Source organism: Anomalospiza imberbis, chromosome Z (genome assembly GCF_031753505.1).
Source record: "Anomalospiza imberbis isolate Cuckoo-Finch-1a 21T00152 chromosome Z, ASM3175350v1, whole genome shotgun sequence".
Taxonomy (NCBI): domain Eukaryota; kingdom Metazoa; phylum Chordata; class Aves; order Passeriformes; family Viduidae; genus Anomalospiza; species Anomalospiza imberbis.
This window is the reverse complement of record NC_089721.1, coordinates 42,373,717-42,390,036: the sequence shown is the minus strand read 5'-3', so window position 1 is coordinate 42,390,036 and position 16,320 is coordinate 42,373,717. Positions and strand designations below refer to the sequence as shown.

Sequence of the window (16,320 nt, the reverse complement as noted above, 5' to 3'; positions counted from 1 at the left end):
AGAACTTCCAACAAGTCAGTTAGAACTTCCAACAAGTGATGTTGGAAAAGGAAATTTACTTTTCTCTCCAGTTAAGGTAAATAGCCTGGTTGAAAACATTCCACTGACTAGGGTTTTAGGGTTATATGGTCTGTAAGTTTCCCTTAGCAGTAGTTGAGAATGGCACCTACTAGCTGGCAGTAACTCAGCAGGATTGTAATGTTCAAGCTCAAAAGGCATTACTCTAATTCTTAAGTCGTTCTTTACACCTGCAGTCACTGAGTGCAACCCAAGTTAGGAGGTACCTAACTTGCAAACTACCCAAAGATAATAAAATGCCAAAAAAATTATCACTTGTTGCAGGCCGTGTTTCTCAAATGCTTTCTCCAAAGCATGTACAGAAATGATTACTGTGTGAGAAAGGAACTTTGTTTGACACAGTCCTCATTTAGTAGTTTAAAGACTGATGATAGAAAAACAAGCCCCATTGTCTTAAAAACTCTCTTTAAATACAGAAAAAAGCTCTTCTGAACCAGATTTTTTTATTTTCTCCAATATTTCCTATTTTTCAGCCTTTCTGAAGACCATCCCTCTCTCATCTTTAAGATTCTATATTTAAGATCAACTGTATTTAATGAATCAAAACACCACTCTAATGGCTGGAAGCCATCTAAGCAGGACATTCAAATAAATTGTTCAAGAAAAATTTTCTAGGTGCACAAATGTATTCCAGGCTCTGTAGACACACATACCAACTTCATAAATCTTGTACATTTCAGAGATACCACTGCATTCAGCTATTAACTCTGGCATTGGACTGTATTGAAAGTGACATCTGGAGATCCTGTAATTACATTTTTCACAGTGCTAAAATACATTAAACAATGCTAGACTCAAAATTGTATTATTAAATATCACAATGGATTTTTTTTTACTTTAAAATTATATTGGGGATATCCACAGCCTTTGAAGGTGAAAAGCATATGCCCTAAGGAGTAGTTAGCCAAATGACATGGATAACTTGACTTGAAACATAGCATTCAAAAAAACTTCCTATTTTGCTACATTACATACTACAGTGATTTCATGTCTCCTGCTGCATAACGTATAGAATCAATCTGAAGCACACAGTCACCTGAGATGATATTAAACATCCTTGGGTTCAGGATAGCAGGACAAATCAGTCGAAGAAAAACAAAGCCACTGAAATGAAATAAAATAAAATTGTATTTTGTTCAAAACCATTAGAAAATGAAAGTAAAATTGTGTAGTCTTTCAGGAATAAAGTTAATGTGGGATCTTGTTGAGACAAACACCAAGAAATTAGCCTGTGCTGTGTAAAAACATAAATCAAGATCATCATGCTACGATTCTATCAACTGCAATGAAATCTGAAAGAAGAGGCACATTGATTTCCCAATATAGGTGAACAAACTGTTGAAATCATGTAGGAAGAAATTAATTGCCAAGTAATAATGAAGCCAATCCCAGACTATGCTTACCTCAAAAGGAGCCACCCTTGGTCTCTGACCTCCCAAAAATTCTCCACTGTCTGCTACTGCAAGATACCCATCTCACAGCCAGCCATTTCCCCAAGCCACCGTAAGCTGGCTTGGAGTGGATGGGTAAAAAGTGGGTAAAAAGATCTCTTTTGGCAGAACACACCTTTAGGTCAGTTTCAGCTGATCCATTATCCTGATGATACTACACTTCAGTAGTAAAATGAGGGATCTGCTACTTTCCACTGTGAAAGAATTGCTGCCATTTTAAAAGCTGGAAAAAGAGTGCTCTGTTCTAACTGCTGAACTAGGAATTCATTCAACAGGAACCCAGAATTGGCTTCAGCAGCATGAGAAATAATCTATTTTCCTGTTAATACCAGAGGTAAAAATCATCACTCAGGTTAACCTCAGCTCCAGCTAATTGCTGTATAATGAAGTGACATACAGACCAATTAAATCAATCTAAAACATCTGTAATTTTGTCCTTGGACACCACCAGAAGGCTGGATGTCACCACAGCAATACCAGAGCCTGACTTGTAATGAAAGGAGGAAGGGAATGTTGCCTGTTGTAAAGTACACATTTAGAGAAATGTCCATATTTCTTTAAAGTGAAAAATAGTAGTGAGGTTGATGCACCTTCTCTAAGTCCAAGATATGTTCTGTTATAGATGTATCTTATCTCTAAGAAACACAAGTTATGGGCTGGTAAGAAAACCCTTGGCCAGAGGTTAAGCTAAAATACTTTTTGTGGTGAGACTTCAAAGGTACAAGTCAGTAATTAATTCTGAAGTCTTGGCACATACACCAGTCACTCTTTTAGAGGTGCCCAAATTTGAAGGCAAACAACTTACACATCTAGCAGAGACCCTGCTGATAGGGAAGATCTGTTATTCCTTACCTTTGTCAACCTGCCTAAATTAGGAATGAGCAAATATCTACATGGGAGTTTTAAACCAGAGAGAAATGGTAGCACATTATGACTGATAAAATAGAGAAGATACCCAGACAGCAAAAACTGTCCATCTGGCTCTGAATACTAAATTATTCTTAAACAAAAAATAGCGCAATGGAAGGTAATAAATATTTCTGAAGGCTGTGAAACTGCACTCAAAAGACAAATCTCTAGTATCCACTTGTGAAATGGAACACCACAAAAGCAAGTGATAAAATATTTTTATCATCCAGTGGAGACCACTGGGAAAACTCTGAAAGTGAGCTGTGTGTTCACTAAGGAAAGCCACATGGTCCTCTTTGGAGCTGGGGATGAACAGCCAGAGATACAGAATTCACTACTGACCTTTACAGCCTTCCAGCAGCTTAGCCCCTCAGAGTAAAAGGAGCTCTCAAGTAGGAGCAGTCTCCATTTGAAGGCAATGCTGCTTCACAGTATGAAACACATAAGGTTTCTGGCGTCAAAATGATAAATACAAGCCAAAGAGAAATACTCTGAAAGATCCCTCCATGGGAGATCAACCTCTGCTAACGATGCAACTGCATGGCACCACAAAAAGGAAAGCTGAGGCTCTGATACCCTTAAAATCCCTGCCATGTTTAGAAAAATTGTCAAGACCACAGCTTTGTCAAAGGTTTTTGTTTGACCTGCCCTGGCAATGAACAGAGTTAGAGTTAGTTTTGTATTGTGCTGGTTTAATAATGCAGATTGGAGTTTTGGTGGCTGGTGTGAGTTCAGAACAACCAAGTTCTGTAACCTCCAGCAGCATTTTCAGAGGAGCTCCAGAATATTTCAACATGATTGGGCTGTAGTATTGTAAATTCAAAGTTAAAACCATTAAGTAAAGCTATACTGACCTCTATACTACATAATTTTATTCTGGCAAGGCTCTAAGAACAAGACCAAGAATCCAGCAAGCTCAATCTTTAACTGGGACATTTTGCTTCATCATCATAAATATCTTAAACACTGCAGTAACCTGTATAAGGTCATACAATTTTGTCACTGAAGAAACATAGATAAGGACACTGAAGTATGTCTCCAACAAGGCTTGAAAGCAGTATTTCCAGAATAAGGTTGACAGGTAACTTACCTAACAACCCTGGTTCTCATGGTAGTATTAGCTGGCCATTTGTTTTGAACAGACTTCTGTAGGCATCCATAAATATACCTCAGTGTCCTGCAGAAACAGTAGCCAATTACTCATTCCATTAAACTTACAGAATGAAAAAAGCTGGTCAGACCAACCTCCTACTGATGCAGAACTATTATCAACTATATATTAATAGCTGAGACAAATCTTTAAATTATAAATTAAGTCTTAGTTAAAGTTAACAAATTTATAAGAGTTCTATTTTAAAAGTTGTTTTAAAAAGTAAATTTATAAATAACAAAGAAGAACTATTCTGTGCAATTCTGTGATCATTCAGATGTACATTAAATGTTTTTTAACTGTTTACTTAAGTAGTATTCCCTTTCTGAAAAATGACCACTTTGATGGTTGATTTTTCTTTTTGTTTCTCTTTTAACTAAACAAAAGCTATTCTTTCCATACGTGACACAAAGTGAAAAAAGATAAGAATGTTAAGCACCACAGCAATAGTTCTCTCCCATTAAAAGAAAAATAAAAGGACATTTGTGGTGTATTTCAGAAAATGTTGATCACTGCATCATATACTTAAAAGGAATGCAATTTTCAATGCTAACCTTGCCAGCAGTAACACAAAAGAAAATTCCATGCTACTCCAATGACTCAAAATTGAGGGTTTCATATACTTTAAAAGCTAGTGACACTATGAAAGGAAACTATACTATCCACTTTTTATTAGATTATTCAAATCTGAGGTATGAAAACAAGTTACTTTATGAAGTAAAAGAAGCAGGAAAAAATGGCCTTTGCACTTCCCTAGCAGACAAAAACAGGCATAGAATGGTATCACTATTACTAACTACCTGTATTTTTAATATGCTGTTAATAATTCCATCTCTTTCTCAGAGGAGAAAGACTGACAAATACATGTCATTGTCTGCTAACTACCACTGTCTTCTACCTTTTTGTAAAAATATGAGATTAATTATTTTATTACTATTTTGTCCCTGATCTCTTGAGTCTAGTAGCTTCTCCTTTAAAAGAAAACCAAATGTGCCAGCCAGAGGCTTTTGTAAAACACTATTAATTGCCATAAGTGTTATTTTCCCCCTATCTATTTTTCTTTGTCTATACAGCAATACTAAAATAAATCAATAAGAACATAATTTTAATACAGAATGTTACTCATGGAAACACAAATTTTCAAATATAAATCTGAACAGAAATGTGCAAACTTACGGGGGCAGTATCTCTGCAGCCATGAATATCTTCTCTACCAATTCTGAAAGTATACTAAGTAGATGTGCCAAATTAGTGTTTACGTCTTCATTTTTTTCTAACTTCGAGGGATTTAACTAAAAGAGAAAAATAATATGTTTATCCTTGTATCTAGAACCATATATATATAGTTTCTGAATATTACACACTGAGTACTGTTTCAAAGTAAATGAAATATTCTGCTGCTATACAAGTCTCTTACAGAACTCAGTCATGTTTCAGTAACTTGTCAGGGAATGCAAAGCAACAGTTTTAAGTTCTAATATACATATCTGGCTTTTATCAGCTTGGATATTCACCATTTTTTCATCTGAGTGACTTTTTGTGTCTCAATCCAAATTTCTGATGACTCCCATCTTTTCCACAATGAAGTTAAAGTAAAACACAGGAGTTAGGAGAGTCATTTTAAAAAGTTTCAGGATCAGTAATAACCATTTAATATGGAATTTTACAATTAAAGCTAAGTTCAGATCCTAACTTCTACTATATCTTGAGTTCAACAAGAGTTACCAAGATTAGGACATTCAGTAACTGCTGCAGAATGCCTGCTAAATAATTAAAAGAAATTTTGATTATAAAACTTAGTCAGTCCTACTATGAATAATGTTTGAAGCCAAAATCCAGGAAAAAATATAAAAATATCTCTTAATGAATTCAGTTCCTGTATTTCTGATGTAAAATTGTCTAGTTTTGAAAAATTATTAAATGTCTCTACAACTAATATTTAATGTAAACACAACAGTTAATAACCAATGGATTATTATGTCAACAAACCAAAATGTTTAAAAACACAGTTTAAAGTATCACCTCACAGGACTGCTTGCTCTCCATGATCTTTAATATGGAATCTTTTAGCGCATGATGAACAAAACTTGTTGCTGTGGCTTTCATATACTGCTCCATAAGTGTGCTTGCTAAAGTGGTGGCACGGAACAAGGTAGTAGCTTCATCTGAAAAAAGAAATTGGAAAGAGAAAAACTGAAAAAAGGAGACATCAGAAAGAGAGGAAGAACATGGTTATGCTTTGACATAAGCTGCAACTAAAGGAGGAGAAAAAACAAGACAGCATCAGAACCCTCTCCTCCCCAGCTGTCCAGAATTCCAGCAAACTTTGTAGGATTTAGTGCAGTACCTTCCATGCTTATCTCCCTGTCATTTAGTGTTCGTAACAACAGGGACTCAAGCTTTTCATGAAGAAAAATCTTCAGTAAAATGCCAGCCAATAGTGTTCTATCCTGTCCACAAACATGTGATAAGGCATAGACTACATGAAGTTCTTTCTGGAGTATAAGCTGAAAGAAAAACAAATTTAAAATATTCAGAAGCTTCTCCTTACATATAACAGCTTTGGAAAAATATTATATTACATATCTATATATATACAGCTGTCACTGAAAAATATTATTTGATTACATCAACCAGTGTTACTGAGATCCCTCTCAATCAATAAAAAGAGTTCGTTTTGACAGCTGAACCATGGATGGTAAACTTAAGTTCTTACCTCTTTAAATTCACTGTACTCTTCTTCTGGCATGATCTTCTCCATGGAATATCGTGCTCGAACACGCAAAGATCCTGGCTCAATACCCTTTAATGGTACATAGGAACTGAGTTGAAACCACTCATCTGTTGCATGTCCTTTTTGTAATCGGCTTAATTGGCAACGCATGAACACTTAAAGGAAAAAAAGGGTTGTTCAGGTACGTTATCTCCACCAAAACAATGCTACTATTAAATAAAAAAACAGTTTTATTTTCAGCACATCATATTATTTTAGGAAAAAATACTAGCAAGAGTAAACAAAAAGTTTTTTATCAATATATATGAATGGAGTCATCCTCTCTTCAATGGTTTAACAGTGTCCTGTAAACTGAAGAAGAAATATATGGCAATCTGTAAAGAATGTCTACATATAAATTCAAAAATGCCACACGAGTATTAACATGGCTTTCCTTGGAACCTGCAAATCCAGGTAGCAGTCAGAAACTAAAATACAGGTTAAATCTTTAGAGTTCACTACTTCCTTTCCAGCCTTGCACTGACACCACCATGAGGGTCTGCTCCTATTTATTATTAAGAGTGCTCCTACAGTATTCCCAAACACTGACATATGTATTACTTTTATAATAACTCCAGTCTAAGTAACTGTTTATGCGTATTAGGTTAAAAAGTGTTCCCAAGCACTTGCTGACTAGATAATGAAAGTCAGCTCAAGAATAACCAAATCATTAACCGGTGATGATGGTACACTGAAATTGCCAAGCAATGACCTGCACTGCAGCTGAAGTCTGGTGCAGCAGCCGGCTAGCCAGCTACAGAAGCTGGGAGGGAACACAGGCCCATCCAGAGCAGCAACATGTGCTCCTGAGTGGAGGGATTTTTCCACAAAGAAAGGCCAAGGCACTTTCAAAGGCAACACTGCGCCTGTGAAACACCCACCATGCTCCAAAAGGAGTCTGCAATTAGTTTTACATTTAGCCTATCAGTCTGCACATCTCAGTCAAACACCCTCTCTTTCCATGACAAAGATATTTGCTTTTACTTTCCTCATGTGAAAAAACAAAAAAGTCCATAAAACCAAGATCTTATTTTTTTTACATTTCTGCAAAGCCAATACACCAATCTGCCCTGCAGAAACTGTCAACAGCTCCAGCAGATTTCTCATTGCCCCAGTGTTGCAATACATAGCAGGATGTAATTTAATACTATAACAGAAGATCAGATTTACAATGCCTCATTCAGGACAATCCTGCTGCCTACTTCATATTCTTTAGAGCTGATGAACTGATAAAAGTTAATGCATTTATATCAGTCAAATAGCATGAAAAACAATACATCACCACCTGCTACTTATCACCAGTGTGAATGGAATGTCATTAGACTACGTAATAAATTTACTTTCTTAGCATACTTCTCCCTGGCATCAAAGCTCAGTATCCACAACTAAGCAATGTACTTTTCTTTTTATTTGCTTGCACATATAAGGCACATGTACCACAGTGAAAGGAATGGTGAATGAACTCGATTTAGTTTTTCCCTGTGGTTATTGTAGCACTTCATAGCTATAATATAAATAATATGACTTGACTTTGATTTTTAAAAAAATCATACCAAATATCTGTACAAGGACTGTAGAAGAGTTATCATAATTTATATTAAATTACTTTAAAGTAGTAAGACTTTTTTCCTGTTTATAATGTTACATTGAATTGGTAGGCTCCTTTCAGTAATAGATTTTTACTCAACATGAATTAATTTGAAATTAACCACCGTAGTGCAAAATCAAACCAGAATCTCCACTCCAGTTCAACACTTTATGGTGTTGTCCTTTGAGACCTACTAATTCAACTGTCAATAGTAGCAGATGGAAGTCTACTAATAAATTCTAGGACTTTGGGTTTTTCAAGCCATATTATATATTTATTTGAGTAAGACCTTAAGCAATTTACAGTTAGAGAAACAAGTAAAAGTGAATATAATTGATGCTGAATCGTTTAGTATAATTTCTGACTATCTGGAATGCTTAAACTCTAAAGTAACTATGGAATATTTGTAATAGACAAACTTCTATGTAAAGACCTGAAAACTCAGGAAATATTTCAAAATATTGAAAAGGGGGCCTTCATTCATGTATTACTTTGGTATTTTTGTTTTGTGTGTTACAATGAAAGAACAAAGCAGTGACTCCAACAATTAATTTTTGGACCTTTAATCTGCATTACATGGAAGGAAAAGCAAGCAGAAAATGTGAGTTAACCCAATTAATAACTGGCAAGATGAATAGTATCAGCTGTACAGGACTGCCACTTCATAGCATTCCACAAGTAACATCTGTGGCTGAAAAGGAAAGGAAAGATGGTCGGTTAAGGAAAGGAACCAGTTATCTTGCTTTTGAAGAGTTACAGGTTTATTCTGGCGGTGCAACACAACGCATGTCAGAGAAAATGTGGTTTAACCCATTTTACCCCAGTGAACTTCACATACGTCATAGGGCTCAGGATCTAAGTAGAGGTATATGTTCATTCAATTTGACTTAGTGTAATCTTTATCTCAAAATGGATGAGTTATGCTGGATTATGCTTATGCTTTAAGAGTGTAGATAACTGCAGAAAAGATATTCAGCCAATCCTGCCCCTGACCTAGAACAGGAAGCCTTCCATCATGTGAATGCACAAAACTAACAATATTTCCTTAATCTCAGCAGAGAGGAGGAAACTACAAAAATACTTTCAAAGAAACTATGGAAGTATCCCTCTCAAGTATTACCCTTTTAAGATTGTTTTCCTAACCAAGGCTTTGCTGTAGATAGGTCATCAGTTTTCCAGCTCAAATGAATTCAAGATCCAAGTTCACAACTGCAATTATAGTCCCTTAGTCTGTCAGAGAGAATGTATCTTTATTCCTCCTGCTATGCAGAAACTTTCTAGTGAAAGAAGGAGAAAGAGATCTGAAATTGAATCAGTTTCTACAAGACCATGCAAAATGAGTTGTAAATACCTACTTTGGCTAAGGTTTCCCTACAGATCTCAATAAACCCCAGAAAAACAAAAATCAATAAATTAGCATTGGCCTAAGTTACAGACCAGTAACACAATATATGCAAACTGAAAACAATTGCACTAGATTATATATACTCTTGACTGCCTTGGAACAGAGAGCTCAGAACAAAATGGAAAAAAAATCTTGGAACAAATTTGAAGAGGCCAGGAAGAGTCATCTTGCCCTACAAGGAGCAAAGAGGGTGCACAGGGCTGAAGCTGCTCCAGAACAAGTATACTGGGAAACAAGATACAAGATACACTGAAGAACAGGGAGAGAAAAAAAAAAAAAAAAAAAAAAAAAAACAACACCTACCTGAAAGTATGGTGTGGGAAGAGAGCTGACCTTAAAAAAAAATTTCTACCTAACAGTATCAAATTCAAATACTTCCAACTCTTTCTTTTCTAGAAAGCTGACAGATTCTACCACCTTGCTGTTGATTTGCTGGAACAGAAAACCACATTAACCTGTCTGGCCAACATGAGGAGAAAAAAACACAGATCCTTTCCCATTCAAAGTGATATTGAGATAACTTCTGATTTAAGCCAAAGAGTGGTAGTAAGGGAAGAAGACAGATGAGGTTAAATGGAAAGAAAAAAAGGGAAGGTTTCTTCAGAGACTGCCAAGATTGTTTTTTTAAATTAAAAAATTGCACCTTTCCCTGTCTCACTGAAAGCAACCAAAAACCTGAAAAGAAATTCCATGTAGACAGACTCCATGGTACTTAACCATTTATGGAGTAGACTAATATAGAAAATTTCTCTTTGCTCCTGCTATTTCATAAGCACAGTCATTATCAAGCAGTAGATACCATAGAGCAGAGCTATGTCAGACATACAGGACTAGAGTATAGTGCATTTTATGACTAAAATAATTGGAAGTTCTCATTATAAAAATATTAATGGAAAGCCAGTACCAGACATCAAAAACATACACAGGCAGTATGGTGAACCTAAAAACTACTTAATTCTCTTGTGACAGCCCTTGACAAAAGCAATGATAACTGCACAAAGTATCCATTGCTGTATGTATAAGCATCTTTTACAGAAAAATACTTACATATATCTGGATCTTTACTTTTCTTTGTTTTGTTACTAAGACTTATCTCAAATCTATTAATATCAGATGAAAGATCACTAGGAGAAAAGACAGAGAGCCTCAATTAATACTATACATGGCTGGCATTTAAGCTTTTCCTAATTTCATTTCAATCCCACGTTATCATTATCAGCCACTTATATTAGCAAAGACAGGTGCCTCCAGAAAATTCTCCCCATGCAGAATTTGTCTGAAAGGTTGCTGCTGCATAAGCACATATACAGTATTTTTTAAAAGACTGTAGAACTATAAACAAGTGTTTAGAATCTTAAATCCAATACAAATTAAAAGTGAAATTCACTAATTCAAGACAATTAAAACTTACTCAAAGACAAATTCTTCAGACCACACAGGGTTCTGTCCTTCCCTGATGTGTGTTTTTGCTACCTGGACACTGTTCAGGTAGATGTTACAATATGGATTTGTAAAATGCTTTACTGGGAGTGTATGAGCTTCTTCTACATGCAAAATGAGACTGCTGACCTGAAAAAAAATAAACTATTTATTTTTTGTTGCAAAAATGCAAAGCACATGAATTAATTATTTTAATCCTCTATGCAGAGGATTAATGTTAATATGTGAATACTGAATACCAAACTCAGAAAGAGTAAAGTAAAGTAAATACCAAAATCAGAAGAGTAATGACAAAAGGCATTGGAACATTTAAGAAGCATAACGAACAAAGTAAGAGTAACTCAAATAACTGCTGAAAACAAATATCCAGACCCATGTTTTTAAGACAGCTTGGATTTTTATTTTAAAATAATTTTTGAGGCAATCAGATTTGCAAATAACAACTTTTGCAGACATAGAAAATTTTACTGAAATGAAAGACTGGCACTTTGAGTAAGAGCCATGGACAATTCCAAATGCAGTGGTTTATTATTTGGTGCTTTCCTAACAGATTATGTAAAATTCTGTTGTGCAACACATTACATTGTATTATTTTATGCAGATAAACACTGTCTTTGCTTTTTGAAAAAAGTAATTCCCTTTTTGTTTGGCTTTTGCACATTGAAGCTCCCAACTGCACCTGTCAGTAAATTTACCTAATTTAGTTCACTTATTTAGAAGTATCCAAACTTCTTTAATGTTCACAACCGAACAGATGTGGTTTATTACTTTTTAATCACCATTTTATTCCATTCTCTTCTGCCTGTAACAAATTACTATATTCAATGTTCCTAAGATTAAATCATATCAGGAATTCTTAAAGTATTTCCCTGTTATTCTCCAATCATTACAGACATAGTTATTTAAGACTGATTGCCCTCTCTCTCTGAAGAAACTCTGGCTTATACGGCACTTTAAAGAGGCCAACAGAAATGAAGACAAGCTTGGCTCAGCATGTATTTGTTACATAAAATGAATATCATTAGTTAAATAATTATATTTTATGTAAATAAAATGTAAATAATGGGTATTTTATGTATGTGTCATAAAAATTTTTATAAAATTTTTTGGTTACATGTCATATGAATTTTAAAAATTTCCCATATGAGGTATATTCGAAAAGCTGCTGACTTTTTAGACTTTTATTTAGGATTTGCTACTGTTGAAAGGAAAAAATTCTGAGACTTATTAATATCATTTTGCACAGAGGAGGCAAAATACTCCTCCACAGGCACCTCCAACGCCACAATATCAGCTTCACCTGACGCAGACGTTTATTTGATGTTCCTGGACTGGTTTTTCTTAAACTGCAAAACACCTGCAGAGCTTTCATCCAGTCCTAAGAGAGAAGGATGCAGAAGAATGTAATGAAACCAAGTCAGATACAGCTTCTTGCAGTGGAACAGACATAGCTGCAAAAAGTATCTGAATTTTCACTTTAGCTTGGCAAAACCTAAGTTTTCTGTAATTCCACAGTACAAAAGTCTAAATATTAAAGCAAATTTATTATCATTACTAAGCAAAACCTCATAAAGAATTTGCAAATCTGAACCTTTTTTTTTAGACTAATCAAGCATTACTAATGGATATACAGTGTGACCTTTGCCAATTTTCCAGTGTAGTGATACTACAAGAAATTGCAAATTGTATATAAAATTAAGAAAAAGTTGTTTGCTTCTGAGAAAATTGCATTTAACAAGCCAAACTGGTCTGATTATTCTCTCCAGTGCTCCCATATGGCAGTCACAACACTATATACTTCCAACAAAAACTGAACAATTAACAGAGAAACATAAAGCATATATCCAACATTCTCCAGTTTGTCTTTGGAAGGTGGAAGATGTATTATAGCCTCATTCGCTAGTTACTGTCTCCCAACCATTAAATCCTGTACAATTCTTGCAAAGCACAAAATTTAGGTTTTGACCAACAGTCTTCTCTTCAGTCAGTATCTCAAAGATCTGCTATCTACTCTCAAAGTACAATTTAACAATGTCATTAAAACCCCCACTACACTGCTTTAATCATTCTTCACAGCACCTTCCATATCTTAAAAATACAAGAATACGTACTGCATCTATTCTGAGCTTTGTGAGTTAGGCTTCAGCTTTCAAATCCTTCCAAGGAAAAGCTTTCAGCTACACCCCACCAAGTTTCTATTTTTCTATAAAATGTTAGAAAGTAAAGAAAGCTGAGCTTTCTCAAAAGATAAATATTTGTAAACTTTTCTGGGCCAAAGCCATATTATAAAGAAACCTGAAACAACTGTGTTCTGTGTAAACACAGTGAACAGCTTGTTAAGCACTTTGAAAACCAAATTAAACCAAATGTTCAGAAAACAAAACAGAATATTCTATCTTCTACACGTTCTTAATTATTTTACTTTTTAGAAAATGAAAGATTTTACAGATATAATAAAAATTAAGGTGCATGGAATTTAATTTATATAGTCTCAATTATGATACAGCATACTGCTTCTCAAACTCAGTACAATGACAGTTGTATGACAAATTCCACTACATAATTCTTATGTCATCTCTGCAAATTTAACAATTGGCATTAATTTAAAAAGAAAATCTGTGCTTTTCTTTATATGCAGCACATAAAAAATACTGTATTTATATAGACTTCATGCTCTGGTGAATACAGTCTGTTATGAGTGCTCTAAAAAGCTTTCATAATAACGTCAAATGCAAAGCTTGACTTCTAATGCCATGTATACATCAGAGCTGTGAACTGCAGAGCTTAAAACTTAAACAAGAACACTGTATCATTTTAGATAAAATCTACCGGTAAAATAATTTCTCAGAAGTAGGTTTCTATCCCACAATTCTTAATCAGTGAACATAACTGTTAAGAGAGCTAGTAACTAAAGATACCATATAAACCCAGAAAACCTTACACTCTGCAACATCAGGGCCAAAAACTATGCATGACTACCAGTTTATATACACGGCAAATAACTGGAAAAGGCAGTTGAATGCATTTTGGTCAATGGGCACACATACATGCATTAGCATTTTATTTATTTCACTCTGAAGTAAAACTCTCACTTACTGTGCTGTGTTTTGTAACATGGAAAAGACCTTGAGAGTAAATTTTTTCTTTCTGAATTGAACTATGTCAAGAAACATGTATGTTCTCCAGAAACAGGTAACAGAAAATAATGGAAGTTCTGCGCATGGGACCTGACTGGAATTTGTCAAAACTGAACCCTGAAGAACAGGTAATACAGGTGCTAGATTTTCAGCACCAACCTTCCCCCTCAGAGATCTGCTACCAGTTCATTTTAACACCTGCTTTATAACCACTAAATATTTGTGATACAATTGCTTCCTGTTTCAGAAGGGCAACATCACTGAAAGACACAATATTAAAAGTTACTTCTTTTACACTTAGCACATAAAAGCTCTCACCTGTGCTTGTTCTGGAGTTTCGCCTGCAAAGTAAAAGATGTAATGCTCTTCACTAAAGTGCTGAACTACTATCTGAAAACAGTTTGGCCTTAAAAATAAAAAAAATTAAAAAAAAATTAAGTTTAATTAATCTTCACATATTAACAGACAACTTCACTTGATCTGTGCCAAAACAAAGTTTACACTGAACTAACAGATTTCTTCTGTTTGTCTGTAAGATGCATTGAATAATTGCTTCAATTTTTGTTCACCTACATGTTACCATCACAAATGGAAAGAGGAAGACTACCAACAAGATTTATCAGATCTTCAAAAACTGCATTTTGGTTTTGAATTTATTGTGTCATTTTAAGAAAACTACAGTACATGCAGTCTGCTTCAGAATATTGACACATTTTTAGAATGGTGTGTACTGAACAGGGATGTATGCTGGCTTACAGTTAAGGAAAAAAACCAGCCATCTCACAACACTTGTCAACAAGGATTATTCCTACAGAGTTTAAAAGCAGCGTAACTTCAGCATTATTTCACGATCAGTTAATCATACATTAAAGATTTTTCTTTCAGGAAACAGTATTAACCAAAGGAATCGCCTATATGAATGTGTCCCACAGCTCTCATGACCAGTAAAATGTGTACTAGATCATACACAAAACATTTGAGTGTATGTGACACAAACCTCTACAACCTTAAATGATGCAGAAGTACAGACTTCACTGTACTTCTGAAGAAAGGGCAGACAGTTTTTTATCAGCTGCTTGAAGTGCAGGAGGAACTCTGTCTCAACTTCAGTTCCTCATGAACAGCTTCCTAAGCTGCTGCAACCATGCATGTCCTCCTACATACCTGTAAGTACCACCTAACACCCAACTTTGCTCCAACCCACAACACAGGGTTTCTTAAAAGCTATTCAGGAGAAAGAAACAGAATGTTTATTGATTACAGTATATACCAAAGCTTCCTGCCTAGTTGTCAAATACATAGGGAACATTTTAGTATTTTTTTAAATAATCTATGTCTGTGTTCCTCATTCCAGTAGTTAGATGTTGAAGTTTTTTTCAAAATTATTATAAAGATTTTTAAAACCCACAAACAGACAAAGCAAAGCATCATTCTTTGTAGATCAAGAAATTCCACTAATGTTAAACATCTGTCTCTAGTTTTTTCACAAAGTAACTAGAAGTTGACTATATGTAATTTTTTAATAAATATTAAGATCTGTAGGATAGCCGGAATTTCTGACTTCTATCACTTATTATATAAGTAAATATAGTTATTTCTTCTATAAAGTTCTGTAATATAGGCCAGTAGAGTTGTTTTTGTAACTACCAATGAAAAAATACATAAATGCTCTTCTTAATTTCTGGTGATATCTAAAAGACTTCTGATTCTCAACTTTCTTGCTGATAATCATGTCCCTTGTGGTCAGCATATTTTGAATATCAAAATATTACAGTAAGTGAGATTTGATGTATAAGTAACTCTGAGTATAGCAATTGTGCAAAAACAATCTCTGAGGACGTTTACTTATATGAACTAGTATACTACAAACAAAATACTTGTTTTTAAATAGAAAAGCACCTACAGACTTCTAACCAAATCAGCTTTCAAATACCTACCAAAATAACGTAGAACTTCTAGAATTTACAAAAATTCTTTATCTTATTAACTCTTGGTGCAATAGGATTAAAAAAACCCGATGTCCTACCTGCCAAATAAACTGTCATGTACTCCATAGACAGAACACACACTAAGGTCTATTAGTCCTTTGGGTTTTGTGGCTCGTTTTTCACTTTCAAAATAAATAAGCTGGGCATCATTTCCCTCTAATATAAAGTACAAGTTTTTCCATCTCTTCCCTTTACCTGTACAAGAATCAAGGAAATGGTTACACTACTGTCTAAAACAAGTAAATATTGTAAATTAAGAAAACAGAAGAGAGCAGTAAAGCTTCTGTCAAATTCCAAATAGAAGAACAATGTACAGATAATCATGCTTGAGTTATAACATCAGTATACACATTCAATTTTATACATGTGACTAAAACCAGATCCTCTTCACAGATGCAGGC

General features: G+C 34.7%; 1 protein-coding gene across 2 annotated transcripts in view; it reads right to left on the bottom strand.

Annotated features, from left to right (window-relative positions):
• Window positions 1–16,320, bottom strand: part of RASA1 (RAS p21 protein activator 1) — a 52,947-nt gene that overhangs the window by 4,329 nt on the left and 32,298 nt on the right. For both annotated transcript variants that reach the window (XM_068177555.1, XM_068177556.1), the window contains 11 exons: window positions 15,958–16,114; window positions 14,250–14,337; window positions 12,095–12,172; window positions 10,766–10,923; window positions 10,402–10,478; window positions 6,305–6,477; window positions 5,936–6,095; window positions 5,611–5,753; window positions 4,765–4,880; window positions 3,529–3,615; window positions 1,115–1,182 (listed from right to left, as the gene is read on the bottom strand). In XM_068177555.1, coding sequence (XP_068033656.1) covers window positions 1,115–1,182; window positions 3,529–3,615; window positions 4,765–4,880; window positions 5,611–5,753; window positions 5,936–6,095; window positions 6,305–6,477; window positions 10,402–10,478; window positions 10,766–10,923; window positions 12,095–12,172; window positions 14,250–14,337; window positions 15,958–16,114 — 1,305 coding nt within the window. The remainder of the gene's footprint in view (window positions 1–1,114; window positions 1,183–3,528; window positions 3,616–4,764; window positions 4,881–5,610; window positions 5,754–5,935; window positions 6,096–6,304; window positions 6,478–10,401; window positions 10,479–10,765; window positions 10,924–12,094; window positions 12,173–14,249; window positions 14,338–15,957; window positions 16,115–16,320) is intronic.